The sequence below is a fragment of the Chamaea fasciata genome, unplaced genomic scaffold (genome assembly GCF_029207755.1).
Source record: "Chamaea fasciata isolate MVZ Bird 193981 ecotype frontalis unplaced genomic scaffold, bChaFas1.0.hap1 SCAF_4, whole genome shotgun sequence".
Taxonomy (NCBI): Eukaryota; Metazoa; Chordata; class Aves; order Passeriformes; family Sylviidae; genus Chamaea; species Chamaea fasciata.
The window spans coordinates 32,502,216-32,517,517 of NW_027094089.1; the positions used below are offsets into that span (position 1 = coordinate 32,502,216).

A 15,302-nucleotide genomic window follows, 5' to 3' on the forward strand; every position below is an offset into this window, starting at 1 on the left:
TAACTAAGCCTTTAGAAAGAAAAATGTAATGTAGCAATAAAAAAAAAAAAGCTTCTGTTAACATTGCCAGTGGTATGTTTTTCTGAGGAAAAACGTTGGTATGTATTTCCTCTCCCATGTTCCTCATAAAATGGAGCAGAATTATCTGAGATCTGTGGCATAAATTTCTTTCTTTCTTCCACAAATTTCACGTGAATCTGAAACTGTGGTTCTGGGAGAGTGAAAGGAAATATTAAGCTTTACTCTCACTCTCCTCCTAATGTAAAGAAGACCTGAATAAAGGTGGTCAGTGCAGGGGTTTTTTTAGTCAGTGTGTGGTATTTTTTCCTTTTGTGGGGAGGATGGAAACTTGACTTAGCATTTAGATGTGCTGTGGCACGACTGCACAAGCTCTGGAACAAAGAGCTGACAACTTGATGCCTCTGAAGGTGTGCAGTTAAAACCACACTGGAATGGGTTATCATTATAGCCATTGTAACCTGGTCTAAACTGGTCACTTAAGATTAGAGCTCCTTGTTTCTAGAGCCAAACTGCTGATGGCTGATCTTCACAGTTGATTTAGAGCCACGTTGTTTGTTTGTTTGTTTGTTTTTTCTTTGAAAAGTCACAACTCCGTGTGCAGTGTTAGGGCCAGAGGGTGGGGGTTCAGCCAGACAGTACCAAAAGCATTTCAAGAGGACTACGGCTGCAACATTTCTCCACAGGATCACAGGTACCGGCCACCTGTGCCCCTGCCCAAGAGGCTGACCCCCACCTGGATACAACCTGAAAGGACCATGTTCCCAGGCAGGGCCTGTCCTCTTCTCCCAGGCAAGTAGTGACAGGACAAGAGGACATAGTTCTCAATTCAAGAAGGACACTGAGGTGCTGGATCAAGTCCAGAGAAGGGCAAAGGAACTGTGAAAGGCCCTGGAGCACGAGTCCTGTGGGGAGGGGCTGAGAGCTGAATTTGTTCAGCCTGGTGAAAAGGAGGCGGCTCAAGGGAGACTTTACTGCTTTCCACAAATACCTGAAAGGAGGCTGTAGCCAGGCAGGGGTTGTCCTTTGGGAAAGGGACGTGGGTAGTATCAGCACATAGTCTGTGCCAGGGGAGCTTCGAGCTGGACATTTGGAAGAATTTCCTCACAGAAAGTGTGATTAGACACTGGAACGGGCTGCCCAGGGAGGTGGTGGAGTCACCATCCCTTGGGGAATGTTCAAGGAAAATCCGCATGTGGCACTTGGTGCCACGGTCTGGCTGACATGGGGTCGGGCCACGAGTTGGTGGCGATGCCCTCAGAGGCGTCATCCAACCCAATTGGTTCCCTGACTCCCCGAGGGCGGGCGGCGGTTCCCGGGATCAGCGGCCGCGCCGCTCCCGGCCCTCCCCCCGCCCGCCCCGAGCCCCGCTGGCGGCCGCGAGCGCTCGGGCGCCGCCAGGCGGCGGGAGCAGCGCCGCGCTGCCCGGCCGGCGCGGCGGACAAGATGGCGGCCCCCATGGAGCTGAGCTGCTGGGGAGGAGACTGGGGGCTGCCGTCCCTGCACCCGGAGTCTCTCACCGTCATGGTAACGGGCGGCGGACACCGCCCGGCCCGGGAGGGAGGGAGGGAGCGGCGGCGCCCCGGGGCTCGCTTGCCGCCCGTGGGGACGTTGGTAGGGCTCCTTGCCTCGGGAGAGGCCGGGGGTGGGAGGCGGGAGGTCGGGCCCGCGGCGCGGGCCGGGCTCCTTCTCCACAGGAAGCGCGGGCAGCGCTGCCGCCCTTGCCGGGGGCGCCGGGCCCTTCAGTGGCGCTGCCGCCCTTCCCGGGGGCTGCGGCGCCTCTGCCCGACATTCCCTGGAGCCGCATTAGGGCAGTGGAGCCCGACAGAAACCTGCCGCTCACCTGCTGGTGGTTGGTCCTCAGTGCACGAAGGTGTTTAACACAACTTCTAAAGCTCTGTTCTACGCTTTTCAGAATGGGTTGTGACAGGTTTTCTCCCCTGCCCTCCAATCTCTCTTGCAGGCTTACGCCAAATTTTCTGGTGCTCCCCTGACAGTGAATACTATAAATAACTCCTGGAGAGCTCCGAAAGGTATCACCTTTGCAGCCTCTATTACTCTAATCACAGCTTTGTTATAAATGTAGGTCCCAGTTTCTGTGTTTGCATTCCGTTCATGTTCACGAGTGCAGTCTGCCCCAGTTAAATGACTTCACAGGATCAAGTGTGATGAATTTGTGAGAATGAAATAGTGGAAGTCATAAATAAAGTGCTCCAGAGGACAGTTTATTAAAATGTGTATGTGTGAGGCAACAGGCAGTTAACAAAGCAGTAATGCCAAGGTAACTGTTTCAGTCAGGCAGTCTGAATTGATGGTATAGCAAAAGCTAATTTGCAAGCTTTTTGCGCTTTGCATATTTATAAAGGCAGTAACTAGACGTGTGTATGGAAGAGCTCTTTAGTTACCTGTACCTTAAGGGATTGATACAGTTGGAAGTGGAATGTGAGCCTCAGCAAGTACAGCTTACACTAGCTGGGATGTTTGATATCATGCGGAATTAGAGGGTTTGACTGAGAAACGGTGAAGGTAAGCTATCAGAGAGGACTTTTTTTTTTTTGCATGCTTCTATTCATTGCTTATTTGTTTGCTCAGCAATTACTGTCTTGGTGTATTTGAGAGAGGCACAATCACTGCAGGGTTTAAGTCCTCTGTCACTTATACTTAACCACATTATCAGTTCAGGCAGTACTGTATTCATGCAAAAGTTGAGCCTTTGGTTCCTGCTTTTTGGTATGTTGTTTTCTGTTAGGGGAAAATACCAAAAACTGGATGGCCTTGCTAAAAATTTAATGGCTATCCTCATAGGGAAAATACTTAAAATCAATTAAGAAAGCAGTTTAAATAGTAAGTGTTGGTGATAATTGATATTTTAATATTATTTAGCACTGTTCTGTTGGGCTCATTCTGGCAGTTCTGTTGTGAGTGTGCTGTAAGGTAGCCCCTGTTACAGAGACTTTGCACTCTTCAGGCTTTGATCCTGCAATCTTATGGCTAAAGGCAGTCCAGTCAACTTCTGGCAGAAGGGAAGTACTTAGTTCTTTGAGGAATTCATGGTTATGCAGTGGTAGCTTGGGCATTGTTTGTAGCAAGGCTAGAGAAAAAAGATGGTTAAAATGGATTTGGAGGGAAAGGGGGAAAAAAATTTGAAAAGAGGCTCAGAGGAGGATGAATTGAGAGGGCAGTTGGATTGAGTTGGAATTTTTGTCTAGAGATGAACATCTGAAATCCAGACAAGTAGCCTGGTTTTCAAAGTATTGCTTTGAAAACCAGGCTACTTTGCTAGGATACCTAGCAAAAACCATTGGCTTCAGTCTGATTTGATGTTGCCCTTTTTATGTTTATTATTAGTAAAGGCCACAGTAGACTAAGAGTATTTGTAACCTCAGTGGAACTCTCCTGCTATGTAAAATTTTATGTTTATGTTTGCATGTTAGGAAAATCAGAGCATGCTATTGAGAAAAGAAAAATAGATACGGTGGCTGAATACTTTCTAATTAGAAAAAGTATACATCCATACAAATTGTTGACTGTATTATTTATGCCTTCTAGGAGATCTGCCAGTCCTGGTATCAGAGGACATTGTTATTTCTCAGCCAGCAAAAATACTAAACTTCCTAAGAAAGCAGGTAGATCTCTTTCAAAAAGACTTGTTTTCTTTGACTTGCAGTGACTCATGTATGTCTCCTTTGTACACTGATACAGGCTTCAAAAAACCTAGATGCTTTTCTGTTTCTCATCCATGCATGAGATTTGCAAAACAGTGGATAAGAAATTGCTCTTTAAAAGTCCGATCATTAGTTGTGTGAAAGATTTAAAAATAAGCATGAAAAAAATACTTGAAAAGGACAACAAGCTGTCCCTAATTAAGCAGTTTCTTACTGATCACCCTGCTTGTAATTTTAACACTTTTAATGTCATTATGACTTTGCAGGCCTAGGATATCATAGTTTAGCTTAACAGTTTAAATGGATCATTTCCCAGTGCTCTTTTTTAAGGGGTAATACATACAGCATTGTTTTTAATCTTTGTATTTTTTCTATAGCATGTAACATAAAAATATCTGCAGGCATTTCTTGATGCACACCAGGTTATTACCTCTTGCTTGCCTTTTGTAGGACTCCTAATGTTTTGTACACAAACAATAAAGCTGTATAATTTCTTCTTTCCACAAAGTAAATCAATATCTAATAAGCCATGGCATCATCTTTTTATTCCTAAGATGGACCTCTAGCCCACTATTCTGCATTTACATTAGAAATGCAGTTCCTGTGTGGTCAGATGATCTGTTGAATGCCATGTTAGTGAAACTTAAAGCTTCATGGGGAGAAAAACAGAATTTGAAAACTGCATTTGAGTTGGATTTTTAGGCAGTTGTTTTGAAATTCTGAAGTTTCAGATTCATTTGGATTGAATTTGTACTTGGTATTCATGTGAATAACAAAGGTTCCATAATGTTGGGGGGAAAAAAACCCTCTTTATGTTAAAGTACAAGAATTGTATGCTTGCTTTCCAGATGTTCAAGTGTTAGCACTGGCCCTTTGTTTATAAATTAACGAAGCAAATATACTCACTCCCCTCCTGCCAATTTTCCAATTCTTATAATGTATCTTAGAAGAATCCAGTGTTAGAAATGAAAGTTCAGTCAGTAACTGCATTAATTTAGCTATATATCTATTCCCTTGCATTTTTACCATCCAATTTCTTAACTTTTAGAAAGTTCATTAAAAGCAAAATACAGAATGCATGCTGCTTTTTTTTTTTTTTTTTTTTTTTTTTTTTTTTTTTTTTAATGCTTACACCTGCTGAAATGTCAGATGCTTCTTGAAAAATAACACCGGAGACTTAGCAGAGGTTTGCTACATCCCTGAGTATTGAAAAATTGCCTCTGTATCACTGGACATTTGCTTAGAAGCAAATAGGAAGGAGACACAAAAATTATTTTGGAAATAGGAGGGTCCAGAACTCTAGGAATGGGAAAGTAGAAAAAAAGGTTTGGCAGAGTTGGCCCGAAAAAGGAGAATTCTAGTGAATGCATGCTTTCTATTCCAAAAATTGTTTATATATTTACTGCCTTGATAGGTGTTAAGTTTGCAGTAACTTTCCATTGATAATGTCTTTTGAAAGTTCTGTGTAAATCTGTTGGGGTTTTTTAATTCATAGAAATACAATGCTGATTATGATTTGTCTGCGAAACAAGGAGCTGATACACTGGCATATATTGCACTACTTGAAGAGAAACTGCTTCCTGCTCTGGTAAATATTAGTAAATGTTTTGTAATGGTTGGAATACTGGGAATTGAATGCTGTAAGAGGTGCTCAATGTGAGAGACATTAAAGTCTCTCAGCCACAGCCCTGGCTGGAACATAGTTATTTTGTTAGTCTGGTTTTTGGAAATACTGCCCAGCAACTTTTGAAAAGGAAATAAGTGTATGTTTGTGGAGTGTCAAGTAATAATAGTAGATTTATGAAAGACATTTTGAAAAGACACATACTTTGGGGTTTTTTTTCTGTTGGTCTTTGCGAAACAGTATCCTGAAAACACCTTATTGTGGCCATTTTTTGTTTCATTTGATTTTCTGAAAAACCTTTGATGAAGATGTGTCTGATGTGTGACACACAACTGAAAGCCTTTTGAATTGTTGAGTTAAAACTTTTAATAAATTAAAATGTCCATCACTAGCTTAGTTTTTCAGTTCTAAGTAAGACATGGCCATTTGCCTTCACTGCTTCAGTGTAATTACATTAAAACTGTAAGACCCACAGACACCGAGTCTCTTGAATGACTTTGGCTTCAGTTTGTACAGGGAAACATACTCTGACGAGATGGTATCATAAGCTATTCAGCTTTTCAGCTGACTGTGGTTTCAAATTAATAATTTCATAATATCTCATATTTTAGGATTTATATAAAATTTCAAAACAAAATTCCAGGAAGTTCAAACCTGTTGCTGTATATCTGTAACATTTTTTGTAATTTATTTTCAGTATATTCTCTGTGTGTGTATGTATCTGTACATACATAGTATTTTATGCAGATGCATGTAGATCTCTGTAATATCTGGTGTTTTTCTTTATTTGGAAGGTAACTGTTGCCTTGCTCATGTACTCCTACCGTCAGAGGATTAGTATATTCCTCAACAGAACCTGATAGCCTTAAATAACAATAATTCCTGGTTCTTCTGCTTGTCTGAGAGAGGTCTTGCATATCAAGTGTCACGAGATGTCTACTCATGTCATTCAAACTTCAGTTACATTTTTCCTCATGTTGATATAGCTGCACACTTTCTGGGTTGAGGCTGAAAATTACTGCAGTGTGACAAAGCCATGGTTTGCCTCAAGGATTGCCTTCCCACTGAGATTGTATTTGCCTGGAAAGATGTCCAGGGAAGCACTGAACAGGATCTTGCTGACCAAGGGAGGCCCTCCACTCTACAGTCTCACTGAAGTGGAAGCACAGGTACATGTTGTGCAGTAAGGAATTTGTAAGTTGGTTCTGTCAAAGGCAAGAACTGTAAACAGTCTAGCACACTGTTAAACTGTCAAATGATGCTGTGCATATCAGCCTGGCTACACCTATGGCTCTTAGACAGTCTTGTGTCTCATCAGATATACAGGGATGCCAAGGAGTGCCTAAATCTCCTGTCGAAGAGATTGGGAACATCTCAGTTTTTCTTTGGAGATATGTGAGTGATTTTTTTTATTATTATTATTTTGGTAAATGACTGATAAAAAAGGTACCACACCACTCTGTGAACACTTGAACTTTCTTTTTTCTTTTTAACCTGCCAGAATGTTAAATGTGCTTCCCAGTAGTTTTATGTCTCACACTCTGCTTTTCAGATAAATCTGAATGAGCAAACAGGGCACAAATGAGATCATCAGACTGAGTCCATGTGGTGTCTCTCTTATCCTGCTTTTTTCCACAGAGAGGGAAGTGCTGCCTGTAGCTGCTAAGAAAATGTGAGGTGCACTGGAGAACACTTTTCTAGTCACTGAATGTCACCTCCTGGGTTTGTATGTAGAAAAAAAAAACGTTTAGGCTGAGATGTTGCTACTGCCCTCGTGGGAGAAGGGCGTAGGTCCAGGAACAGTATTCCTGTGGTATGTGTGCGGAACAGGAAGCAGATAAGGCCAACAACATAGAGTCAACAGGTCCTGAAAAACACGATCTCTTCTTTAGCTGATGAAGTTGGACCACTTCATGAGGGATGATCCTGGTCCCCTGGTCCCCAGCATGACTTTTGTGGTGCCAGGAAAGTATTTTAGAGTGGCTTGGTTATCAATGTATGGGATAGCATAACTGTGTTCTAATGATGACATTATTGTTCCAGCTTGCCAGCATGTCTCTAGTTAAGAGATGCTGAAAGGATTTAAAGTTGGATGCTGAAAGTTGGTACAAAGCATTTACCAGATTGATAGGCAGAGGTGGAATGACAGAAAGGCTGACGATATTCTGTCCTGAGTTGTATTTGACATACACAGAAAACTAGGTTGTAGAAGTCTTAAATGTCTTGAGTCACTTCAGTGTTTTCTTGTGTCACTCTTTTTAGGCCTACCACCTTGGATGCCTTTGTGTTTGGTTTCCTTGCACCAATTTATAAAGTTTGCTTCCCGAGGGTACAGTTGCAAGAGCATTTGAAACAGCTTCCCAATCTGTGTCGATTTTGTGATGACATTTTAACTTGCTACTTCAGGTTGACTGTCTCAAGTAAGTTGTGTTTCTTTTCTCCTTTTTGTCATCTGTACTCCTGTTGGGATTAATACTCCAGGATTTCATTTGTGAACCAAAGCAGATTAGATTTCATGTAGTTTATGCTAGACTTTCTGTGGGGAAATGAAGAAACTTCTAAAGTTGGGCAGAAAGGGTTCAAAATTAAAAGCAAGTGTTAATACTCAGTTTTAGATTCCGTCAAGCATTGGCAAAATCTTAAGGCTCACGCTTAGTACTCCTGATTTTCTCACATGGAATGGCTTTTACACTTAAATTCTTCTTTGCGTAAAAATACTGCGTGAACTCTCTCTCCATTGTGAGTTTATTTTTTAAGAATTTAAAAGCTCATGTAAATATCTTTTCACTCTTCATCTTTCTACCTTCACTCTCCAGGCCATTCTCCAGCTGGACAGGATACAGCAGATGCTAATCTGCAGAAACTCACTCAGCTTGTAAATAAGGAGTCCAACTTGATTGAAAAGGTTACTTTTGCTTCAGTATCTTTAATTTTGCTGCTTTGTTGTGGTTACTTGTTCACAGATATCCTTGCATGGCAATTGCAACTGTACAAGTGGACTTTATTTTAATTACTTCTTTTCCAGTGAGTTACACTGTGTAGAGAGGTGGGAAGAATATTACATTATTTGGAAGGAGGAATTAATGAAGCCTTGCTCTAAAAAAGTATTTTTAATACAACCAAAAGAGCATTGTCTTGCAGGTGTGCACACCGACAGAGGAGTGGTATCTTTTCAAGCATGGATTCAGCAAAGAAGGAAGCAAATGTATTGGTCAAAACTCAGAAATGGTCCTGTAAATTAAGACTGATCACCAGCTTTCCTTGCTCTCAGCTGCATGCTGCAGTAACTAACCAACTGTCAGTCACTCCGCTCCTGCTTTTTCTACATCTACCTGTTTTTTCTTATGTTCTTTGTTTCTAAGGCTGTCACTCAGCACCTATCTAAAGCTATGCAGCTTACATAAAAAATACTTGTGAAGAATTAGCCTTTTCATGTAGATAGAGCGCTCTAACTGAAAGGGTAGAAGGCATTTCTTCCTGAAAAAGATCAGTGTCTGAAATAGACCATTAATTATGATCAGCTTCTGTAGCAGTGGATATTGATGCTCTTTCTGGCTCTGAAGTGTTGCTGTGGAAGTTTTAAACAATGGGTATGTAGACATTTTTTCAGGCATGATTGAGGAAAATGTGATCCTGCCTTGAAGAAATAGAATAGACTAGGCAGCCTCTGCAGATCTCTCCTGTGCTTTCATTCGGTACCAACGAAACTTTTTCAGACCACATTACATATAGGGCGTTAGAGTGCTTTCCCATGAAAATGTAAATTGTTTATATTCAGAGATTAATTTTAACTTGTCTTTGAAAAGGTCTTAACACAAGTGCTTTATTTAAGTACTTTTTGAAATGTGTAACTAATACAAATTCACTCAGCATCTCCAGAACATTTCTGATTTCAAAAGATTTATTCTTGCACAGTGCTGAATATACAGAAGCATCCCTTGATGTTAGCAGTTTGACTCTTGATCTGCCTTCTCACAGCATTTGGTTGTTGTACAGTATTTGACCTCTTAGAACTGGTGTTGCTTCCTTCAGTAATCCTGACCAAACAACTTGAGCAGAAGCGCATCCAGGTGCCCTGGGTTTAATGCACCGTATGTAAGGGAATGACTAGCAGCTCTAACACAGGCATATATTTGGCAGTGGAAAGAAAACAAACCACCAGTTGTTGCTGGTCCTGACAGTAAGCATACACCAACCCAGTATTAATGATGGCAGCCCTGACAAATAAGACTAATTGCATAACCTATATTCTGCTGTTGCCAGATCCGGCTCTCATTGTTTCTCTGCAGATGGACGACAACCTTCGAAGGAGTCCTCAGCATCCCCCTCGTAAGCTCACAACGCTCAAGCTTGCTGCAGGTGGAGAAGAAAGCAGTCCAATGAGTCGTTTATCACCTTGACATCTCTTGTTGCCCATGCACGTGTGTTTTGTAGCTCAACTGAGTGCCACAGTTTATTTTTTTCACATGAATGTTTTGCAGGGGAAGAATATGCTAATGGGTACAAGTAGAGAAAAAATAGAGCTTTACAATCTTCTATCTACCTGTTCTTTCATGGAGTTGCATAGATCAGGCTGGCCACACACTACTCTGAAGCTAAGCTAAGCTAAACCAAGCTTATTACTGCAGATGTTAACATGATTTTGTACAGCATATTTTTGCCTTTAGCCTAGCAGAAATGTTAACCTAAAGTTAAAAATCTGCTTATGGAATGTTCACTGTTATTTTATTTTGTGGGTTTTGATTTTACTGTAATCATGTTACTGTATATGAGTGGGTACACTCTGTCTGAAAAGGACAAAGTCCAGGTGCAAACTCAGAAAAGACAAAATGTTGCCATTCATGGCAACTGAGAAATGAAAAAAATGACAGGAAGGTAAATATTTTTATTGTGCTTGGGAGTTGTGTTTTATGGTTGTTTATATCTTTGAAAATTTGTCATGTTGTATATTGAAGGGGATTATTGAAAAGCATGTGCGCTATGGGGATTAAAATGATGCACAATGCTAACATTTCACAGTACCTCGTATTAGTTCTTTGTGAAACAGGCTTAACCTGTGCACAGAATAATACCACATGCTGCAAAACTGTTAAGTCAAAATCACAGAAAACTTGTAGTGGATGGAGACATTTGATTAGTTGCTGTCAGGACAAGACTTGACTAGCAAACGTACTGCATCTATGGATTGAAAGGGATTGGTTAGGGCTTGTTAAGAAAGCTGATGTAGGCTTTTAAATGTGTCACAAATGCCTTTTAATTAGTTTTGTCTTATTTTTTTTAATAAGCACTACAGTTAATTCAAAATTTAAACTAAAAATTGTTAAAAATTTTGTTATATGATAGTCTGTCTAGTTCAGAAATCTTCTCTTTGCAAACTGTGGTATATTGCAGGGCGTATTTCTTCTGTTCCATTATATTTTGTCTTTAACAGAAGCCTTGCCAGTTCTAGAAACCCAAGCAATTCTGTTTCAAAAGAGATGCTGTAATTTTATACTGGCAAAGTACTGGCAGATGCTTCATGAGTAGATGATAAGAGTATTAGACCAGGAGATCAGTCAAAATGGCAGTGCTTGGGATATAGAATTCAGATAGCTGTATGTGTGGAATAACTGGGAGTGGCAGTGGGGAGTTGTTGTTTTTCTGGCCAAATCAAAATAATCTTTCAGCTTCCCTTTGGCTACTCGTCATGTTTGAGATACACAGATAAATTACTTCGTATTTGTGAAGACAAGATGGTAGATGGTGTACACATTGTACCTTTGGACTTGATGTGTCAGGAATGTAATATCTTTAACATTTCTTAGTTGAAATGTTGGGTTTCTAATGAGCACTTTAAAATACTCTTTAAGCTTCATGCTCTTACTGGAGTATTTGTTGCAGCTATTTGAAACTAATTTAGCTCATATTCATGATAATTGTATAAACTGACAGTCCATTACATGCAAAAGTAATTTAAATGTTTATAATTTGTACTGTTTGTACCTTGACAAGATTTACATGAGATCAAGTCTCATAACTTTCCAGAGCTTTTCTTTTACAAACATGGCTATGAAGAATATGCCTTAGTTTGTTGCTTTTGTGAATACACACACTGAACCTATAAAAATCTCTTTGTAAAAAGGATTGTTATTCCAAGATTAAAATTCTGGATTTTTAGTGGAATTTTGGTAGAGTTTTTTATGGTGTATACATTGGTTTTTTTGTGATGTATACATTGAGTCTTTTGAGTGTTTTTCTTTCTTCCTTGAAGAAAAGTTTATCTTGTCCATTAAAAATAAAACAAAAACCCTGCTGACTGCTAGCATGAGAAATTGAAGCAACTGAGCATATTCATGAGATGAGATTTTAAATTTTTATCACACCTTTTCAGTAGCATTACTTTTTTTCAACACAGCTGCTTTTGGGAAAAGGGGAATGAGGAGGCACACATTTGCTGTTCTTACTAAGTGTGAGATCTGGGCCGTGCAATTGGGCCGGTCTGAAATTTTGGTAAACTGATGCTGTGGGACCTTCATTCACTTGATGGCAGAGGACCACAGGGCTGGAGATCACAGCAAACATTGCCTGCAGTCATGCACACCATCCCAGGCAAGCAGTGAGGTGTGCATGACTGTGCATTCACTTCCTTATTTTATTTTCCATCCAAGGTGAATTCAAACCCAGACTCCCTTATGTGGGCAGTGTCATCCCTGGCCTGGTAACTCAGGCTTGCCTGTTAGTTTACTGGCATATTTTGTATGTTCTGAAGCTGGGAGGTGAATGCTCTCCAGGGTGGGGTCAATTTGAGTAACTAAGCAGCTGAAGTAGTCAAAGCTGCTTCTCTTGCTATGGGAGAAAGATGGGATTGAGGTGTGAATTGTCTCCTTAAGAGTAGGTACCTAAGAATTGAGTCCTGGACTTGTGCTTTGTCTGCTGTGTGCAAAGGAAACCCCTGGCTGCCTAACTCTACCATAAGGTGAAAACCTGCCATGGTGATTGGCTTTTCTTCCACTGCCCGAGCTGGTGCATGGTCTGAAACACAAGGAGTCAGGCAGCCTTCTGCCCGGACAGCAGTGGTGTAGCCTTGGAACCACTGTTTGCAACCTGCTCCCTGTGCAGGGCACTGCCTGCTGTAGCTTCTGCTGCTCTGCAGTTTTTAAACCCTTCAGGTTCACATGTTCACTTCTGGCTTCTGGTGCACACACCTACAATGTGCAGGTGTGGGGTATAGCACTGAGTTTCCAGGGCCTTGCTGCTGATGAGCCTTGTCATCCTTGCCCTCCCCCTGGAAAGGTGGTGGCGAGGAACAGATATTACCTTGAAGGCAACTTATCCAGCTGCCAGTCCCAAGTAGAGCGGACCACTTCGGCCAGTTGCAAATTTAGTGCCCCTGCTCACAAGGAATTTTCTTGTGAAAGCTGTACATAGGTATCCATAGGCCTATTTTGTGTTTTTCTGTGTCACCTGGTTGTAGGAATATATATACTCCAGAAGAAATGAGGTGAAAAAATGTTACAAATTAATGGCTACAAATACATTCTATTTAACACTTCCAAGACTGCTTTAAAAATGTCCGCCCCTCCCTTCCCCTTCTCTCTCCCCCTCCCATCCCTGTTCTGAAAATACTGTTACATTAGGGGTTTATATACACTTACACATTCATGTCACATCACTTTTACTGACATAGCATAACACTCCATTAAGAAAAAGAACACTCTACTTTTTTTTTTTTTCTGGGTAATATAGTTTGCAGACTCCCTTGAATAGGTTTCTTTTGCTTGGTATGATTCTTGGCATCGTAGCAAGAACCATTCATAGTGCTTTTTATTTTTTTCCCCCCTTCTTCCCATGCAGAAAGGCAGAGCAGCTTTATATGTTAGCTTGACAAAGTGTACTGTAACTCAAAAATCTGGATGGCCTGCGCAGTTGGCAGCAAGCTGTCCTAAATAGTTGATCATGCAGATGTTTCTTGGTGATAAACTACTCCCCATGCCCAGCCACTTGCCAGGCATATGGTATGTGATATCTGGCCTGGAGGCCTCTCAGCAACTCTGCTGTTCTGCATCTGTGAGCCCCAGCCATGCCAGGGTAATGGTGATGTGGGGCTTAATGCCCCTGTAGTGCCTTGTGTCCTGGTCTGGGCAGCAGAGCAGAGGCCAAGCCTCACTCTCTGGTCTCCTCCACACCCTATAGAGACCTGCCCAGCAGAGGTAAGGGCCAGAAGCAGCCTGTTCTGGAGCTGAGTTCTGTACCAGGAGTAGCTGCCAGGATGGCAAGTGAGTATTTTGCATCATCTCAGGGACGTGTTAAAGCAAAGAAGGGAAAAACTAAGTCCAGGGTTCCCTGTGCCATGCTGGTTTGCTATTTGTGCCTGGAGCAAAGGTCCCAGGAATAGACCCCAGCTGCCTGAAGATATCAGATGAGGTTGGAACGAGAACCTAGGAAGGAGAAGGAAAGATAAGGGGATCAAGTGAGGCATCAGAGGCATCTGTTTTCACCCTCAATGACTTCTTGCCCGAGTTTTATGGGTGTCATGGTGTTTGGAACTGAAAGACTGCATCATGAGTTACAATATACTGCTCTTGTGGGCAAAACACGGGGGGTATCCAGTGGCTTGCTGCAAGCTTGGAAGAAAAAAAGAGAAATTTGTAATGTGCTAGGTCAGTCTGCCTCAGTGCAGGACCAAGCGGGCAAGGTTTCCTGTGTTTTGTTAAAAGTTAAGCTGAAATCAGGAATCACTGTACTTCCAGAGCAAGTTAGATCTTGCAGTAAATCAGTGCATAGCACAAGGATGTTCCTCAGTGCTTTTCACCTCCCTTTTGCTCATTTATCTTTGAAATCCCATGGGTTTTATTCATCACGAATGCCAATGTTCCGAATTTGTATATGTTCAAGTGTTGCATGTGAGTTCTGTTGGTGATTTACTGTTACTGAAATTCAGAATGTGGTCCTTCATTTAAACCCTCAGTGCATAGAAATTATGTGCCTTGAGGATCAAGAAGCTCATTAAGTAGAAGCAATCCTTGTGTAAACATTCGGTGCTCTGATCAAATTTACCAAGCCGTCTTGACAAGGGCAGCTAGGCAGCCTGCCAACTCACACACACACCTCACAGTTTTTGTTTTCAGGAACAGAGAGGTGAGAGAGGGAGAGCACAAACAAGAAAGTGGAAGTCTCTGCTAAGCTCTGGCTTACCCAAAGCAACGTTCAAGTGATAGAGTCCATTTTGCTTGTATTGTCATTTGCTGTGATGAAAAGTAACACACACTGAACATATACTGGGCTATGTATGTTCACAGTGAGTTTTGCTCTGAGTTGTGACCACTAATGAAAGACATCTCTGAAAATCTCTTCAATAGTATGTTACAACTTGTCGTGGCAGTGGTTGACAATGCCATGCTTGAAATAGACTGGTCGAAATAGCATCTGTGAAAAACGTTCATTCATTCTCCTCTCCTGCAGCTGAGCAGAGGAAGGGAAAATACCCCAGAGGCCTCATGAGTTAAGGATTAGGAGAAAACACCAGAGCAAAACAGGCTGATATTTAAAAGGTATAAAGAAAAATTGATTATTAACAGATTTAAAAGAGGGTAATGAGAAGTAAAATAAACTTTTCGAGCACTTTTTCTTCCTAGCCCCTCCCTCTTTCCCACTGACAGGGCAGGGAGACAAAGCATGGGTTTTTTAGTCAGTTCATCACTTCTAATTTTATTCTGTTTGTTCAGGGGAAAAGGGTATTTCTTCTGTTGTGCTGTGGGGTCTCAGCATGGGAGACAGTTCCCTGTGATCTTCTCCAACTTGGTTCTCTTCTGGTGAGCAGCAGCCCCGCCCAATCTTCTGCAAATGTGGGTCCTTCTCATGGGCAAAACAGGCTTCCCAAAAATGTTGTCTGTGAGTCACTTTTCCACGCGAGTGCAGGTTTTTATAGCTCCTTTTGGCATCCACTCACTCTGTCCTGCGAGTGGACCTCTGCGTGTCCGTTGTGGACCCAGGGAGCTGCAGGGGGACAGCTTACT

At 41.7% G+C, this 15,302-nt stretch overlaps 1 protein-coding gene across 4 annotated transcripts; it reads left to right on the forward strand.

Moving 5' to 3' along the window:
• The first annotated feature begins 1,449 nt into the window (after positions 1-1,449).
• Positions 1,450-11,469, forward strand: MTX3 (metaxin 3). Of its 4 annotated transcripts, none has more exons than XM_066181242.1 (9): positions 1,450-1,545; positions 1,982-2,051; positions 3,568-3,644; positions 5,179-5,271; positions 6,294-6,476; positions 6,626-6,702; positions 7,570-7,727; positions 8,124-8,212; positions 9,597-11,469. In XM_066181242.1, the coding sequence occupies exons 1-9, from the start codon at positions 1,465-1,467 to the stop codon at positions 9,705-9,707; spliced, it is 939 nt and encodes a 312-aa protein (XP_066037339.1). In that variant the 5' UTR covers positions 1,450-1,464; the 3' UTR covers positions 9,708-11,469. The 4 variants fall into 4 exon arrangements, with proteins under 4 accessions (XP_066037339.1, XP_066037340.1, XP_066037337.1 ...); XM_066181243.1 differs by having other exon boundaries at positions 1,456-1,545; positions 9,571-11,469; XM_066181240.1 differs by lacking the exon at positions 8,124-8,212 and having other exon boundaries at positions 1,456-1,545; positions 9,571-11,469.
• Positions 11,470-15,302: the final 3,833 nt, after the last annotated feature.